Raw genomic sequence first — 15,421 nt, 5'->3', positions numbered from 1 at the left:
CTGGATTGGACAATAGCGATGTGAATCTTCAGTGGGCAGAGTTTAAGGAAAATCTTGCGAATACCGTTGGGGATCATGTTCCTTTTAGGAGAAAGAGTGTCAACACTAAAATTTGGTCAATGTGGTTCTCCAGGGAAACTAAAGACGCTCTAAATTACAAGCAAGCTGCTTTTCATAGGTTTAGAGAAACAGGTCACAGTGCAGATAGGCTCCAATATTGTAAGACAAGGCGTAAATTTAAGTATTTGGTACGGATTCAGAAAAGAGAGTTGGAGCAAAGACTGGCAGATAACATAAACAGGAATCCCAAGAGGTTTTTTGCATACGCTAACTCGGGGAAAGTTCGAAATAGTCATATTGGGCCACTGGTTGATGAGCACGGAATTTTAATTCAGGACAATAGTGATATTGCTAATGTTCTTAATAACTTTTTTCGAGTGTTTTTAACGATAACTGTATCTCAACAGTTGACACCAACAAGACACAAGCTATAGTACAGCTTGAGGACTTTGTATTTTCCAGGGATGACGTTTTATTTCATTTGAAAAAAATTAAAGAGACTAAAACTCCGGGACCAGATAATATTTATCCAAAAATTTTAGTTCAATGTGCAGAGGAATTAGCAGATGTAATCACAAACATTTTCAATGCTTCTTATAATTCGGGGACAGTGCCAGAGGACTGGAAGCTGGCTAACATTACACCGCTCTTCAAGAAAGGGTCTAAAGGGAGTGCGGGAAATTATAGACCTGTGAGTCTAACTTCGGTGGTTTGCAAAATTTTTGAAACATTGATGAAAATTAAGATAGTAAATTTTCTAGAGATTAATAATCTATTGACTAGTTTTCAGTACGGTTTCAGGAAAGGTAAATCTTGTGCAACTAATTTATTACATTTCTATGACAAAGTTACCATGGCTTTGGACAATAAGAAGCCTGTAGATGTTGTTTACATTGATTTTCAAAAAGCTTTCGATAAGGTACCGCATGGTGCTCTATTTAGCAAATTAGCTGATATAGGAATAGGAGGGAAAACTTTCATTTGGGTAAAAAATTGGCTGACCGGAAGGAAACAAAGAGTAGTTGTAAGGGGAAATTATTCTAATTGGAGTGATGTCTTAAGCGGGGTTCCTCAAGGATCAGTGTTAGGGCCTGTTTTGTTCATTGTCTTTATGAACGATATTCACAAAAATATTTCTGGGAACATGAATTGTTTTGCTGATGATGTCAAAGTTATGGGGACTGTAGAAAATGAAGAACAAGCAAATCAGTTGCAAGAGGATCTAGATCATATTACGGAGTGGGCTGATAAATGGGGTATGGCTGTTAATGTTGGGAAATGTCAAGTGCTACATTTAAAGTATGGAAATAAGTGTACAAGTTATTATTTGCAAGGTTCAGTCATTAGTCAGGCAGACAAAGTTACTGATCTGGGGGTCTTAATAAGTCAGGATTTAAAGTTTAGCCAACAGTGCAATGTTGCTAGCAACAAAGCCAATAAGATGCTTGGGTTTATCAATAGATCTATTTCAAACAAATCTAAAGAAGTTCTTCTGCCCTTATATAGAAGTTTGGTAAGACCCCATTTGGAGTATGCTGTTCAGTTTTGGTCTCCTTATCTTAAGAAAGACATTAATGTATTGGAAAGGGTTCAAAGGCGGGCTACAAGGATAATAAGTGGACTTTCCCACTTAGATTATGATTCCAGGCTTAGAAGGCTTAAAATGTACAGTCTTGAGCAAAGAAGAGACCGAGGGGACATGATTCAGCTGTTTAAATTTATTAAAACGAAAGATGTTACGGGGCTGAAGTTTAGCACTGAAAACAGGACAAGGGGTCATTGTTTTAAGCTATTTAAATCTCAGGCTAGCATGGATATTAGGAAAAATTATTATTTTAGCAGGGTAGTAGAACCTTGGAACAGCTTACTGGAAGAGGTGGTAATGAGCAAGGGAGTAGACAGTTTTAAGAGGGCCATTGATCTTCACTGGGGATTGTAAATTGACTAGGACCAGTCTAGCTGGGCCCAGAGCCTGTTGCTGGTCATCACTTTTGTATTTGTATGATAGAAACAAATGGGGTCACACACATTACAATTGAAACATGTCTTAAAATAGCATTCATGAGGCTAAACTAAAATGCAACATCCTTTCCATAAGTCGAACAAACAGAACAATCTTAGGACTACAAGAATCTTCAAAAGAAGCATGTAGTAGAACAGATTTGCATGGGACAAAAACTGTACATGTGATTGAAAGACAAGAAGAAATTATAGCTGAACTCTTGGTTATATCTGTTTGAATTTAAAAAAAGCCTATGGCAGGTTTCTCTGATGCATTTACCAATCAGAGAAATACTATGATTATTTAAATTTAAGTAACAAATTTTTTTATACAGTTCTTATTTATTTTTTTCTCCTGGGGAAAAGAAACTTTACATTTAAAGAAGATCAGTTTTTCATGGCCAGATTACTTGTTAAAATTTAATTCTTATGCTAAAATTTTAATCAAAATAAAAAGACATTTACTTTGCAAGAGAACTTAAAAAATAGTTGAAATAGAAAACATCCAATTTTTGTGCAGGGTGCAGAAAAATTACAAACTGAAAATAATGTATATCGTCGCCTCAGAGCAACACTAAGACATCTAATCTCAGGAATAACACTAAGATATCCTACTGTTGCTCTGAGGCGACAATATGTCTCTTTTGCTTGCACAAGGAAACGTAGGTTTACATTATTTGACAGCATGTCTGAAATTGAGTAGCAATCTTTAAACATCTAAATAACTTTGATACATAACTATTATATTATTCCCTATACATACATAATATTATTCCCTAACATTATTTACATAATACATAATAATTATACATAATATTATGTATTACATGATACATAAATATTATTCCCTAAACATCAGATAATACAAACCAGATTAAGCAAAAATCAAGTCATTTTCTTACAAGTGTTGGATTTTTGTTAAACTCCTATACAGGGAGTCCACCCATACCTTCTCTACATACCTTAGAAATTCAAACCCCGGAGATGTGAACAGCTTCTTGAGTGAAGGTCTTGAGTTTGATTCGAAAAAAGGTAAGATTAATAACTATGATTCAAAAGCTAGGTTAGTTTTTTTAATGGCAGCTTCTTCTAGCAAACATTTGAATATAATGAATAATAGAGCTCTGTATTTTATTGCCAAGCATGTGATTGCCAAAAAAAGAAAAAAGAAATTCCCAAAAAGAGATAATCCCCACATCTCCAGGAAGTAAGCATTTGAAACTCCTTTCAGTGGCATAGCTATTGAAGGAATGAAAAATATAAAGGGATAGTTAATAGACCTTTAGAGACCTATGGTTGTAATCCTTTCAAAAGAAAAATTTATTCCATTATGGTACTGTATAACTTTCAGGAACTTTGGAATAAAAAATAATCTGGAGAGGAAATAGCATGCCCTTAGGGACATGTTGTGTTTGAAAATCGGGTCTTTTTAGGCATCCTGTGTCATTTATGTGCTATAGAGCATTGATATACTTATAATGATACCTCTGCTACAATAATGTAGATGACCTATTAAGCACTCATGCTTTTTAACAGGGGAAAAGTGTTTTATTATTAACTTAAAACAAAAACTTTCAGATCACGATTGAACTAATAACAAGAGTTTGAATTGGGTCACCCAGTAAATCAAAATTTTCCAGAATCAGAACAGGGAGCAACCCCAATTAGTTCAGATTTCTGAGGGTAATTCTGGGGGGGGGGGGCTTTCCCAATTAGTTCAAGGTAGAATTGAACCATCTGAAGATTGAAATTTGTAGAATTTGGACAAATAGTAAAAAAATAACACACATGAAAAAGCGGCACTGACACATTTAACTGCTTTAAAAAATTCAAAACTACACTTTTTAGCCAAATTTTCTTTAATGTTTTTTGAACAAAAATGCGAACGCATGTTGAAAACATCATAACTTTAACCTTTTATTTTCAACTCCTTACATTTTGCCTTAGAGAAATTTTAAGAATGCCAGTCATAATGTAAAACTCAGAACAAGTTACTCAAGAGTATAATGCATTACACTGTGATGACACTACATGTTAATTTATAAAATTGGCTATAATGATTTAAAGTGAAATTGCAATAATACCTGATGGGCATCTGTACATGGAATGATATAAGCTTGAAGGGGATCTGACACATAATTTGTGTTTTTCAAGAGCGCTCTCATTCTTTTCAATAAAATACCTGTGTTTTTCATAGCCATGTCTAAAGGCTCTGATGTTGATGCACCTAGAAGAATCACCATTATAGATATTAAATCACACATGATTTATTTTATATACTCCAACACAAAAAAATTGAACAAAAGCAAGGTGGCCACCAGCAGAACAAATAGATGTGTCTTCAATTTTGCCAGATTCAGTCTTTTTTTTTTTTTTTTTTGATTAAACATAACACCATGAGTATAAAAAATATCTATTTTGAAATTTTTTAAAAATTTTATTTTACTACTTTTCTCTTGAAAGAAAAATATTTAAAAATCAGTGCTCAGATTACTTGTTGGGAACAGTTTCCATTTTTATTTTTATGAATGGTTGTTTAAACGATCTCGGGGGAGCCTGTAACTCCTAGACAGCGCGGTCCCCAGGTGGTGGATCGGAGAATGCCTCTTATCGGTTTATCTTTTGGGTGGTAGGAGGGAAATAAAATACCTCCCGAAGACCAACAGGCAGAAGTCCAACCTCTTGGGGCAATGGCACCTTTTTCCATCGACAAGACATTTTATCAAGTAATCTTCTGAAAAATGGACTGGCTCCGGTCAACGAGTTGCTACAGGAAGTCCTCTACAGTCTGGACGCACCAATACTGGCTGAAGCTGTGATCAAGACCTTCGGTAAATTTTAATGTCAACCAAAACCAAAATAATAACATGTAAACCAAAATAATAACATTGAGTAATTTTTTATGCAACATACGTGAGAATATTTCAAGTAAAGTTTATATTTTGAGTTATAGATTTTAATTAAAATAAAATTTATTTACTAACTTTGTAACAAAACTGGATAAGTAGCTGATATGAAAATAATCCGATGTTCCTAAAAGATGCAGAAAGATTGTGTGAAAAGAATGTAGACAATTTTTCCTATGTGCCTGAGGAAAAATAGGCTTACTTAATTTTACAGCATTTTGGTAAGCAATTTGTAAACACTTATCGATGGTTTCCCATATTAATAATTACTAGGAGGCTTCGTCTCTTGCTTGCTACGTTCACTAACTCCCATTCGACATCTGCACCTGTGTGAAAATTGATGATTTTACATTTCATGAAGACATCATTAAAGTCCGGCCCCTTATGGTTTACAGGGGTGAGACAGGGAGGAATATATTTCCCTTGATGTCTTGTATCTAATGATACCAGTACTGACCAGGTTGACATTGACAGTCCAGGGGAGATAGGGTTATAAACACACATACTCCCAGACAGACGAGTGTTAATAGTATACATTTTCTTAACAGTAGATAGTACAAAGCATGCAGAACAAAAGTGCACAATTATTTTTTTCAAAGTATAAAGCATTTTTGTTTTCGTTTCTTTTTCTTCAACTCCTGCATTTTTCCTCTTAACCTCAATCGAGGAAAAAAAAAAAGGCTAATAATGATAACATCAAAATTTAAGGAGTCTGAAAATTGAAGGGAAATTCAAAAAATTTGGAAAAAAATCACATGTCGTGCCACATGAGCATAACATAGATGCGAACACAGTAAAATAAAATTTTTGGAGACTTTTGTAAAAATGGATTTTGTGTCAAAATTCAATAATGCTGGATTTTTCAGATTAAGGAAATATATAAAAATATTTGTACTGTATTTAAAACTACAAAGATGCAAGGGTGATATAATTGTGGAATACCAGTAAAAGCTCATGTATATGGCATGCAAGTTACTGCAATTTGGTCCAGTAGTCTTTACTTTCACTTAATCAATCCTAAAGGGAAAAAAACGAAAAACTATCAAAAACCAGAGAATGTTCCGTTTTTTTTTTTTTTTTTTTTCGCTTGATGCAGATTGCCGTCCCTATCTTTTCCCTGTTTGACATACCCTTTTTATTTTGTAGTTTGATGTAACTTACTACAAAATACCTTAGCTTTGCCATCAATCTTTGAGGTGAACCGTACCATTGCTGCGATCACTCATCTGGTTTGCTAATTCTGCATTAGCTACCAGTTTGTTTGGCTCTCTTGGTTCCCTTAAGAGATTTTTCGCCTCAAGTTCATGTGATTCCTATTCTGGGCTGATGAGTGCTAAAAAGCACGAAACTGCAGTCCTCGGATGGAATAACTGAGCTGGCGGTGTATTTTAAGTATACCGTTTTATTGTTTCTGGAAGAAAAAAAAGAAAAGAAACCAGCAAACAATCAAGAAAAATGATCAAGTAAAGGGAATTTGAAAGACAATTGCAAAATTACTAGATCTAGTTAATCGTTTAATTTGAATATGAATAGATAGAATTTGGCACTAAAAAATGCTTGATCATGTGCCTCTTTGGTAATACTCATTTCAGATCAGCAATTTTCGACAAGACTTGAAAACTTGAAGATTCTATTGCCAATAGCAATCTATATGTGTCATGTGATATTGAAAACAAATTGCTTCAAAAATAGCAAAAAATTTAAATAAATAGAATACTTCGCTCAGGTCCTTCTTTTTTAAAAAAAAGCAGTAATGCACCCAACCCTTTTTTTGGAACCGAAAAATGCATCGAGGCCAAAAATATGCATTCTGCCCTTGTAGAAATAAATTCCTGGGATCCAAAACTTTTGTGCTTTGTCTTTCATTTCAGTCTTCATCTCTTTTTGCCTTTTTTACTGAAACTTTAAGAAAAAAATTTATACCTTTTTCTGCAGCTTGCTCTAATAGTCCAAGAGCCAACGACATTTTTTAGTAAGTCATTTACTCTCGGCTGAAAGCTTCCAAAATGCTTCCTTTAAACGAGTAAAAGAAGCTAGGGAACCTCAGCTGCAGTGCCATGGGTGGGTAAAGTAGCGGTTTAAGCACAAACATGTGAAAGAAAGAAAAAAAATTAATGATTTACTCCTGCCTGAAAATTTGTCAGTAAGTAGTTGAATTAAAACTTAAAAAAAATAAGTCAGGTGGCTGCATCGCAGTGGATTATGTGTCAGCTGGCCACATGAACTTCTAAAACAAAATAAATAATAAAAATAATAATCATTTTCTGTTTCATCCATTCATTGTTAAATATTCTTTTTTTTTTAATCATTTCTTCTTGCTCGTGAACTTCAGAGATATTAGTTTATAAGTTACTTTTATTCAAAACGAGATGATGTGTGCATCACATGATTTCCCTTTACACCAATTTGAGGACAACAGTACCTTGGAATAAGCAAAGAGAAACACTTTAAATATTGTTCACCCCAAAATTTATCACGAACCAATGCAAAAAAGCATTTTCATTGATTTTTTCAATATCGACAATTTTAAGGTGAATTCAATGAATAACTTTCTAAATATCGTCAAGTTGAAACCAAATTCAAAAAATAATTTTTTTCAACAAATTTATTGCCAACTTGGCGATATTTCCCCAAGTTGGCGACAAAACTTTGCGACAATAAGCTTGGTGATGCATCACCAAGTGTTTGCCAAATAATACCACCACTTGAGTTTGCATTGATATTAGCACTTATTTCCCCCCAAAAAGGTGAAAAGTCCCCTTTTGGAACATCCGAATACTGCCAAAAGGGGAGGTGCGCAACTAGACTCCACTGGGAGTCTACATTTCTGCTGGGCAATTCAAACTGATAGCTCAATCAAAACCCGAAGTTCAAAGAACTAAAAGCAGGTTTTAAGCTAACAAACCCAACTGAAAATTTGTGGAATGATCTGCTCGGGAAGAAAGGACTTACAGACACATATTTAACAATTAAATAAACATTTTATTAAACAATAAATATGTCAAAACATGGAAATAATAACAAAAATACCGTATTTTTCGGTAATAACGCCGCGGCGTCAAACTCGATTTTACTTTCTCAGCAACAAAAGTGCGGCCAATAACTCGGTGCGGCTTATAAATAGTAATTTGACAACAAGTTTTATCTATTTATTTAAAAAGAAAATGTAAAATAAACCCGTGTGCGGCGCAATTTCCACCGTACTAGAAACCTACCAGCATGCTTGTGTTCGAATAGAACTACCGGTCAACCGCTCTTAACTGGTTATCTTTTCCGAACGCGACTGAGGTGCTAGGGGGCGTTAGCATCTAGCCTAAAGTCTGAATGAAAATTGTTATACTTTTGGCAACAGTTCAACTACTAACTAACTCCATGCTTGTTCGTTCTATGCTTTTGCTTAGATTTTAGAAGTCACACGTGGAATTAGCCATACGCGATTTGAGTTAAAATTTTTCAAAATATCTTCGATCAAATCTACGCACCGAAGTTATACGGCGAAATTTAAATTAAATGCTGTTGCCCTTGCAGAAGTAAATGGAAACAGGCAAACAGCACGGGAGCTGAATGTTGATGAAAAACGCATCAGAGAGTGGCGTAAACAGAAAGATGTGCTGATGCAAACGCCCAGAGAGAAGCGTGCTCAACGTCGCGGTCCTGCTGCAAAGTGGAAAGACTTAGAAAGTGAACTGTTCCAATGGATTGGAGACGAAAGGAAAAACGGTCGCTCTTTATCTACTGTCCTCATTAGAATTAAAGCAAAGCAAATGGCGAAAGAAAAAGGTCTCGACGACTTTAAGGGTGGACCTTCGTGGTGTTCTCGTTTTTTCAAACGAAACAAACTGAGCATGAGAGCTCGTTCACTAACTTCTTTAACACGTTTAAAGAAGCATTTCTGAACTTTCAGTCGAGAAGAGATTGGTCGCAAAAAACTGTCGCTGGCTCTCGGACTGTAATGTCTGAAATAAAGAAAAGCGGATTTATTTCGCCTAGAAAAAGTTTCCTCAAAATGCAGGTGGACCTTACAATGTGTGAAAATGCATGTGCTTATTTAATTCATAGCCCAAGTTTTCAGATATGATCAGGGCTGTAAAGGTGGAGTTGGGCCGATATCAGAGTAAAGAAGTCGGAGTCAGGAGTCGAAGGCTAGAAATTCCCAAGGGTAGGAATCAGAGTAGATTATTTTCCCTCCTCCCAAAGTCAGCAACTTTGACAATGTTTGGGGAGTCAAAGCAGACTGATTTTGGGGTAAAGGAGTTGGAGTCTAAATCTATAATTTGTTAAATCAGAGGGGGGGGGAGGGGTTCGACTGTACCATATTTTTCTGCATATAATCCGAGGTTTATCTGTTAAAAAAGTGTGAAGTTAATGAGGTGCAGATTATATGCAGCTGTAGATTATCTGAGATTTCTTTTCTCAACAATAACGCATTGAACCTCAATATTTACAGTATGATTCACCAATAGAGACCATATTGCTGCTTGTATGTTGTTTATTTTACACAGCTTGAATGTTCTTTCGCTGCCTGGAGTTGTTTATTTTACATAGCCTGAATGTTCCTCTTACGCGATTCAGGCTATGTAAAATAAACAACATACAGTATAAACGAAGCCTTCATTTGCACAAGATTAGACTTTCTTTTGTCTTGACCCCAGGGGCATCGACTTGAAAATTTTTTTGAGGGGGCCAGACTTCACCTGGGAGGGGGGGGGGTCTAGAGGCTCTCTGAAAATTTTCCTATATTTGCACCTTGAAATGCCATTTTGCACCTTTTCTGATACGTGTAATTTGCATGAACCAGCAATACATGACACGGCGTTTTCAACATACAGGAATCTAAAAATTGGTATGCAAATCTTTCTGGTTCAACTAGACCATGTCCTTTATATTAAAGGAAATTTTTACAGTTATATTCTGTGGAGAGCCGTGCAGTGGATATATATTGCTTGTGGCTGTTAGTCTAAAATCAACTTTTGAAGTTCAGCAAACTTCTCCTTCATATATTTGACACAACATACTCAAAGCAGTCCTCTTAGATCCAGAAAAGAAAAGATTAGGCATACAAGAACATGTTTTAGTAAATTAAATAGGGCCCTGATATATAAAATTTCATAAATGCCTACAAATTCCTAAAAACTCCACAATTCTTATTGACACTCAAGCAAAAAGAAACTTCTTCAAGTAAAGCACAGGCCACTTCCTCTAAAAAAGGCATACCCACGCACAAATTATTCGGGGGGGGGGGGGGGGGGGGGCAAGACCCCTCAAGCCCCATGAAGTCGGGGCTAATGCTTGATTGTCTTTAAGTAATTAGGGTACAATAATCACCATTTCAAGAACTAACTTAAAAGTAATTACTTCTTCATGTTTTTAAGTTAGTTGCTAAAATTGTATGTTAAATCAAAACCTCATTGTAATTACCTCGTATCATTAGTGGATTATGCAAAGATTTTTTTCTTCAGGCCAATTATAGGACCTGCGGATAATACAGAGGAAAATACAGTACATATATAATGTTATATTTTAGAAAGTGGTGGATAACAGCTACATTCTATAATTGTGTGTTAATATAACAGCAATCAATTCAAAAATTCCAGTTTTTGTAAGATTTAACTGACTAAGAAACGAACACCTTTGTGCAACTAAGTAACAGCAAGAAAAACAACATTAAAAAGAAATGAAGCATGTAGCTGAAAAGTAGGTATTTCAACTTTTTTAGCAAATGAGTTTCTTTTCACAGATATTGCTATAAGCTTAGGTAAGCCAACAAGCTGGGATAGTCAAAGAGTTTAAAAACAAATTAAATCATTGTGAAACCCTACAGTTGAAAACTGGAGTAGCTTCAAAACTAGCTATCTTCTTCCAAAACTGAGTTTCAAAACCAGACATGTCCAAAACTGACAAATATTGACTTTATTGACACACAAACTATAACCTCTACTGTGTAAGCTGATATGGCACAAAAACATTTTCAGTGAAAGGAGTTTAGTAAGACCTAATTTGGAGTATTCTGTTCAGTTTTGGTCTCCTTATCTCAGGAAAGATATTTCTGTATTGGAAAGAGTTCAAAGGATGGCTACTTAACTAACAAGGGGAGTTTCAGATTTAGATAATGATACCAGACTTAAAAGGCTTAATATGAATAGCCTGGAGCAGAAGAGAGTCAGAGGGGACATGATTCAGTTGTTTAAATTTATCAAAATGAAAGATGTTGATGGGTTAAATTTTTGCACAGAAAGCAGGACAAAGGGTCATTGTTTTAAACTATTCAAATCTCAGGATAACCTGGAAATGAGGAAAAATTACTACTCTAGTAGGGTTGTGGGCACTTGGAACTGCTTAGCAGAAGAGGCCGTAATGAGCAAGGGGGTGGATAACTTTAAGAGGGCTATTGATCTTCATTGGGGACTAATAAACTGACTAAGGACCAGCATAGCTAGGCCCAGAGCCTGTAGCTGGTCGTCACATTTGAATTTGCATTTGTATAAAGTGGAACAGTTTTTCCCTTACGAAAAGATTCATTGGACTGCAACTGGGGGGAAAATATGAAAGACTTATTTATGAAACCGCCATCTCAGCGGCATTTCAAATTTACACTGACTAAGAAATTTTTGATTGCTAAAACAGCCAAAAAGATAATGATCCAAGGTAAAAAAAAATTGTAAATCCCAAATCTGTAATAAAAAGCATATGATAAAGAGAAGTTGCGACATGGAAAACGAAGCCTACCCTTCTATTCTTAACTGCAATGTAGTATTGAAGGCACTGAAGTTATGTGAAGTTAGCAAAACATTATGGGAGTAACTGCAAGACCAACGAAACCATTACTTTCTACAAGGCAGTCTTTACAACAGCTGGGAATGACACATTTCAGCACTCAGAAGGAAGATATGATGATGATAGTGATGAGAATATTGTGTATGACCCGATGAAATAAGATTAAGCCACCTGTGTTTAACTTCAATATTACATTAAGCCTTTCACTGCATTGTTATACCTTCTATTAAACCAGATTTGATTATTATTTTTGGGTATTTTTGTTGAAATGTTTGCTAAAAAATCAGCTGAATCCCTAGAGAGCTACAAAAGTTGACAACTTCAAACTAAAATTTGCATTTACTCCCTCCTCCCCTTGCAGCCACAATTGGAAAGTTCCCAAATTAAAACTGTCCTAACTGGTTTAAACAAAGCAGGATTATTGTAACTCATATTTTTGTAATGGCAATATGTGAGTTTTTATTAAAAAAATATTTTTGAAGGTACCAACTTTTGTAGTTATACGCTTCAGATAATGAAACTGCAGGCAGTTTTACTTTTTATAAATCAAATTTTCTGCCTATCATTAAGATCTCTTATTAATTTCTCAGTTGTACAGAATACATTATTCTAGATACATATGCAGCATGACATGGTGACATTTCAAATTTAATATTTTTATTGTATGAATATTACAAGTAACAGTGGTCAGCTAAATCATTCATAAGTATTCTTTTCTTTTTACATCATTTATCATACCATATTTTCCTGCGCATAATCCGCGGATTATCTGCTGAAAAAGGCAAAGTTTACGAGCTGCGGATTATCTGTGATTTTTTTTCCCTTAACACCAACGCATTGAACCTTAATATTTTTACAGTAGGATTCACCGATCAAGACCGTCCGCCGACTGAATGTTGTTTATTTTACGAAGCATGCATGTTCTTCTTCGCTGCCTGCCTGTATGTTGGTTATTTTACGTTACTTGAATGTTCCTCTTGGCGATTCAGGTTATGTAAATTAAACAAGATTACAGTGAAATAGGTAGCCATTTGCACAAGATTTGACCGTTTGCTCCTTTGTCTTGACTCTTTGTTTTTCAAGTAATTAGAGTAGTATAATCAAGATCTCAAGAAGAAAACATTATATTTCAGATTAATTTTGATTATGCCTTCAAAGTAATTACTTTTTTCACGTTTTTAGTTTAGTTGCTCAAATGGTATGTTAAATTCAAACTTTATCTTTCTACATCGTATTATCCTTAGATTATATGGCGTCGCGGATTATACAAAGCTTTTTTTGCTTCAGGCCGATTTTAGGACCTGCGGATTATAGGCCGCCTGCGGATAATACGCAGGAAAATATGGTACTTAATTTATTTTATCAATGTCAGTCACTTAGATCCAGTAAAATATCCAATTTGAATCATCATTACACTGCTCAATTTGTGTAAGACAAGATATACCTACTGAAACACAAAATGCTAATAACCTTTTTTTTTTTTTTTTTGCAATAAGGATGAGGAAACTTATAAATGTAAAATATGTTTGAACAACATCATAATCCATAGTAAATTTTGAAGAATTAGACATCTTAATTATTTACAAAGCTAATCTTTTTTACTCAAGAAACACTAATCCTTCTCCTCCTCCTGCCCCTACCTTCAAAAGAAAAGGGGGACTTACAGTGTTTTTTTAAGAACTCAAGGGAATCTAAAAATCACACAATTTCAGCTGAAAGTTGACTTGAACGAAAAGTAGCTTTGCTTTAAGTTTTTGTTGTGTTCTGCAAACATTTTTTACACGTCCAATTAAATTTATCACTACTCAGGTTGTTTCCTGGTCTGGTGGCCACTTAAAAAACACTTTAGAAGTATGAATATGATAAACCTTAACAGAAGAAACTCAAGAAACCTATAAGCTTTCAGCAAACATTCAGGTACTTTGAAAATATTAAAAATTGATAATTTAAAACTTACTTTCAAATTATCTATGAGAATGACAGATTCTGATGATCCATCTTGCAGCATACAGGAGTCTAAGGAAACACGCATGCAAAGCAACCACTTCTGTTGTTGTAAATTCCTACAATTTAGCAACAATCACAAAAAGAAATATCAAGCAAGCTGCATGCTCTATTAACCAAAAAGCTCATCACACTATAATACTAAGCAACAAAAAAGAAGAAAAAAGAAAACAAGCAGTTTCAGCTTTAAAACTAAAGAAAAGTAATAAAAAGCAAATTAGCAAACCTAAAAAATAAATAGTATGCTTAAGTAAATGATACGTTTGTGATAATTTTACAAATAAAATGTGTGCAAAATAATATGACTTACTATTTGACAACAACCAGTCCTCATCTGGACTCATTTCTCGAAAAGGAACCAAAGCAGGCATTCCCCTGTTTTGTGTGCGTTCTACTGCTTTTATAGCTGATAAGGAAGGTACCATTGTAGCAAGAGCAGTCATTTGAGGATTTACTGCTAAATATTTCAAGGTCTCTGTAAACAAAGTGGGTAGTGGAGTTATTTCTTCTTGAGAGCGCAGTTTTAAATCTGATACCACTTGATCCACTTTGTTGCGCCACGCATCTGGTGGATGATTGTGTTTATTATTCGCTTTTTTAATGCGGCTATACACTGTTACAGCTCTACCAGGACACTGTCTATCTCTTGCACATCGCCAGTAGACTGTTCCTTCTTTTCCATCTCGAACTTTGTTATAACGATGTCCTTCATAGAGTAGAGCAATGCCACCTCGTTGGGTTGCAACATACTGACATTCCATTCTGTTGAAAATAAAAAGGTTTGAACTGGCTAAAAAACATGCACTCTTCAAATATTTAGAATTAAAAATTTTGATTTTTAACTTAATAAATAATTACCTACAACTAAAAAATGTAGGAAAAGACGGATCTAGTAGATAAATAACTTGAACCCAAATTACTCAAATTGGGAGAAAAATTAAAGAGTCAGCATGGCTCTCACAGAAATACTTTTCTTATAAATTTGAAACAAGCTAATGAAGATTACAGAATAAGTTCTTACATGTAATTAATCAACAAGATTTTCATTAATAGCCTTTAAATAACAATCCTGGGAAAATTTACACTATTATTATGGATAAAGGATGAATGATTTTTTATTTATTTTCTTTTTTTAATAATTTTCAATAGCAGGGAAAATTACAAAGAGGAACTTGAAAAACAAACAACAAAAAACAAAATAGAATTTGAACAAGGAAAATACAGAAGAAATGATATGACCAAAGTCATTGCCCTTAAAGTTTTCTGGATAGCCAATAGTGACACCTTAAAGCTGCCATACAGTGGCGGGGTACGATTTTTAAATCATGTATTGCAAATATGAAATGAGCATGATTTTCAATATTAATGCAACAAACATACTTGGTAGATAATTAGCCCAACTGAACTAATTTCTCCCTTCGCTGCTTCACTCAGCCATGGCACAGACTTCCTCAAACTTTTCTCAGAGTGATTCTCAGACATCAGCATTTAAGATTCACATTATTGCATCAAGTTCAGGCACTATAAAATTAAATTATTCTCAGACATTTTTTTTTTTTTCATTAATTATAATTTTGAATCAGAAAGAATGTTCTTCACAAAGTACTGATCAGAAAACCACACAATCAAGGAAATTCGAAAAAAAAAAAAATGAAAATTGGTAGCATTTGAAAGAG

The 15,421-nt window shown here is 34.6% G+C and overlaps 2 protein-coding genes across 2 annotated transcripts in view; one reads left to right on the top strand and one right to left on the bottom strand.

Moving 5' to 3' along the window:
• LOC129218524 (xaa-Pro aminopeptidase 1-like) overlaps positions 1-13,763 on the bottom strand; it is a 76,879-nt gene extending 63,116 nt beyond the window's left edge. The window contains exons 1-2 of the mRNA XM_054852813.1: positions 13,699-13,763; positions 4,146-4,288 (exon numbers count right to left, since the gene is read on the bottom strand). Of these exons, the coding sequence (XP_054708788.1) occupies positions 4,146-4,262 (117 nt within the window). The 5' untranslated portion in view covers positions 4,263-4,288; positions 13,699-13,763. The remainder of the gene's footprint in view (positions 1-4,145; positions 4,289-13,698) is intronic.
• On the top strand, positions 6,531-8,863 carry LOC129219140 (uncharacterized). The gene is made up of 2 exons (XM_054853460.1): positions 6,531-6,543; positions 8,496-8,863. Exons 1-2 carry the CDS (start codon positions 6,531-6,533, stop codon positions 8,861-8,863), a joined length of 381 nt encoding a protein of 126 aa, XP_054709435.1.
• Positions 13,764-15,421: the final 1,658 nt, after the last annotated feature.

The sequence above is a fragment of the Uloborus diversus genome, chromosome 3 (genome assembly GCF_026930045.1).
Source record: "Uloborus diversus isolate 005 chromosome 3, Udiv.v.3.1, whole genome shotgun sequence".
Lineage (NCBI taxonomy): Eukaryota > Metazoa > Arthropoda > Arachnida > Araneae > Uloboridae > Uloborus > Uloborus diversus.
This window is presented reverse-complemented; position numbering and strand designations above follow the sequence as displayed.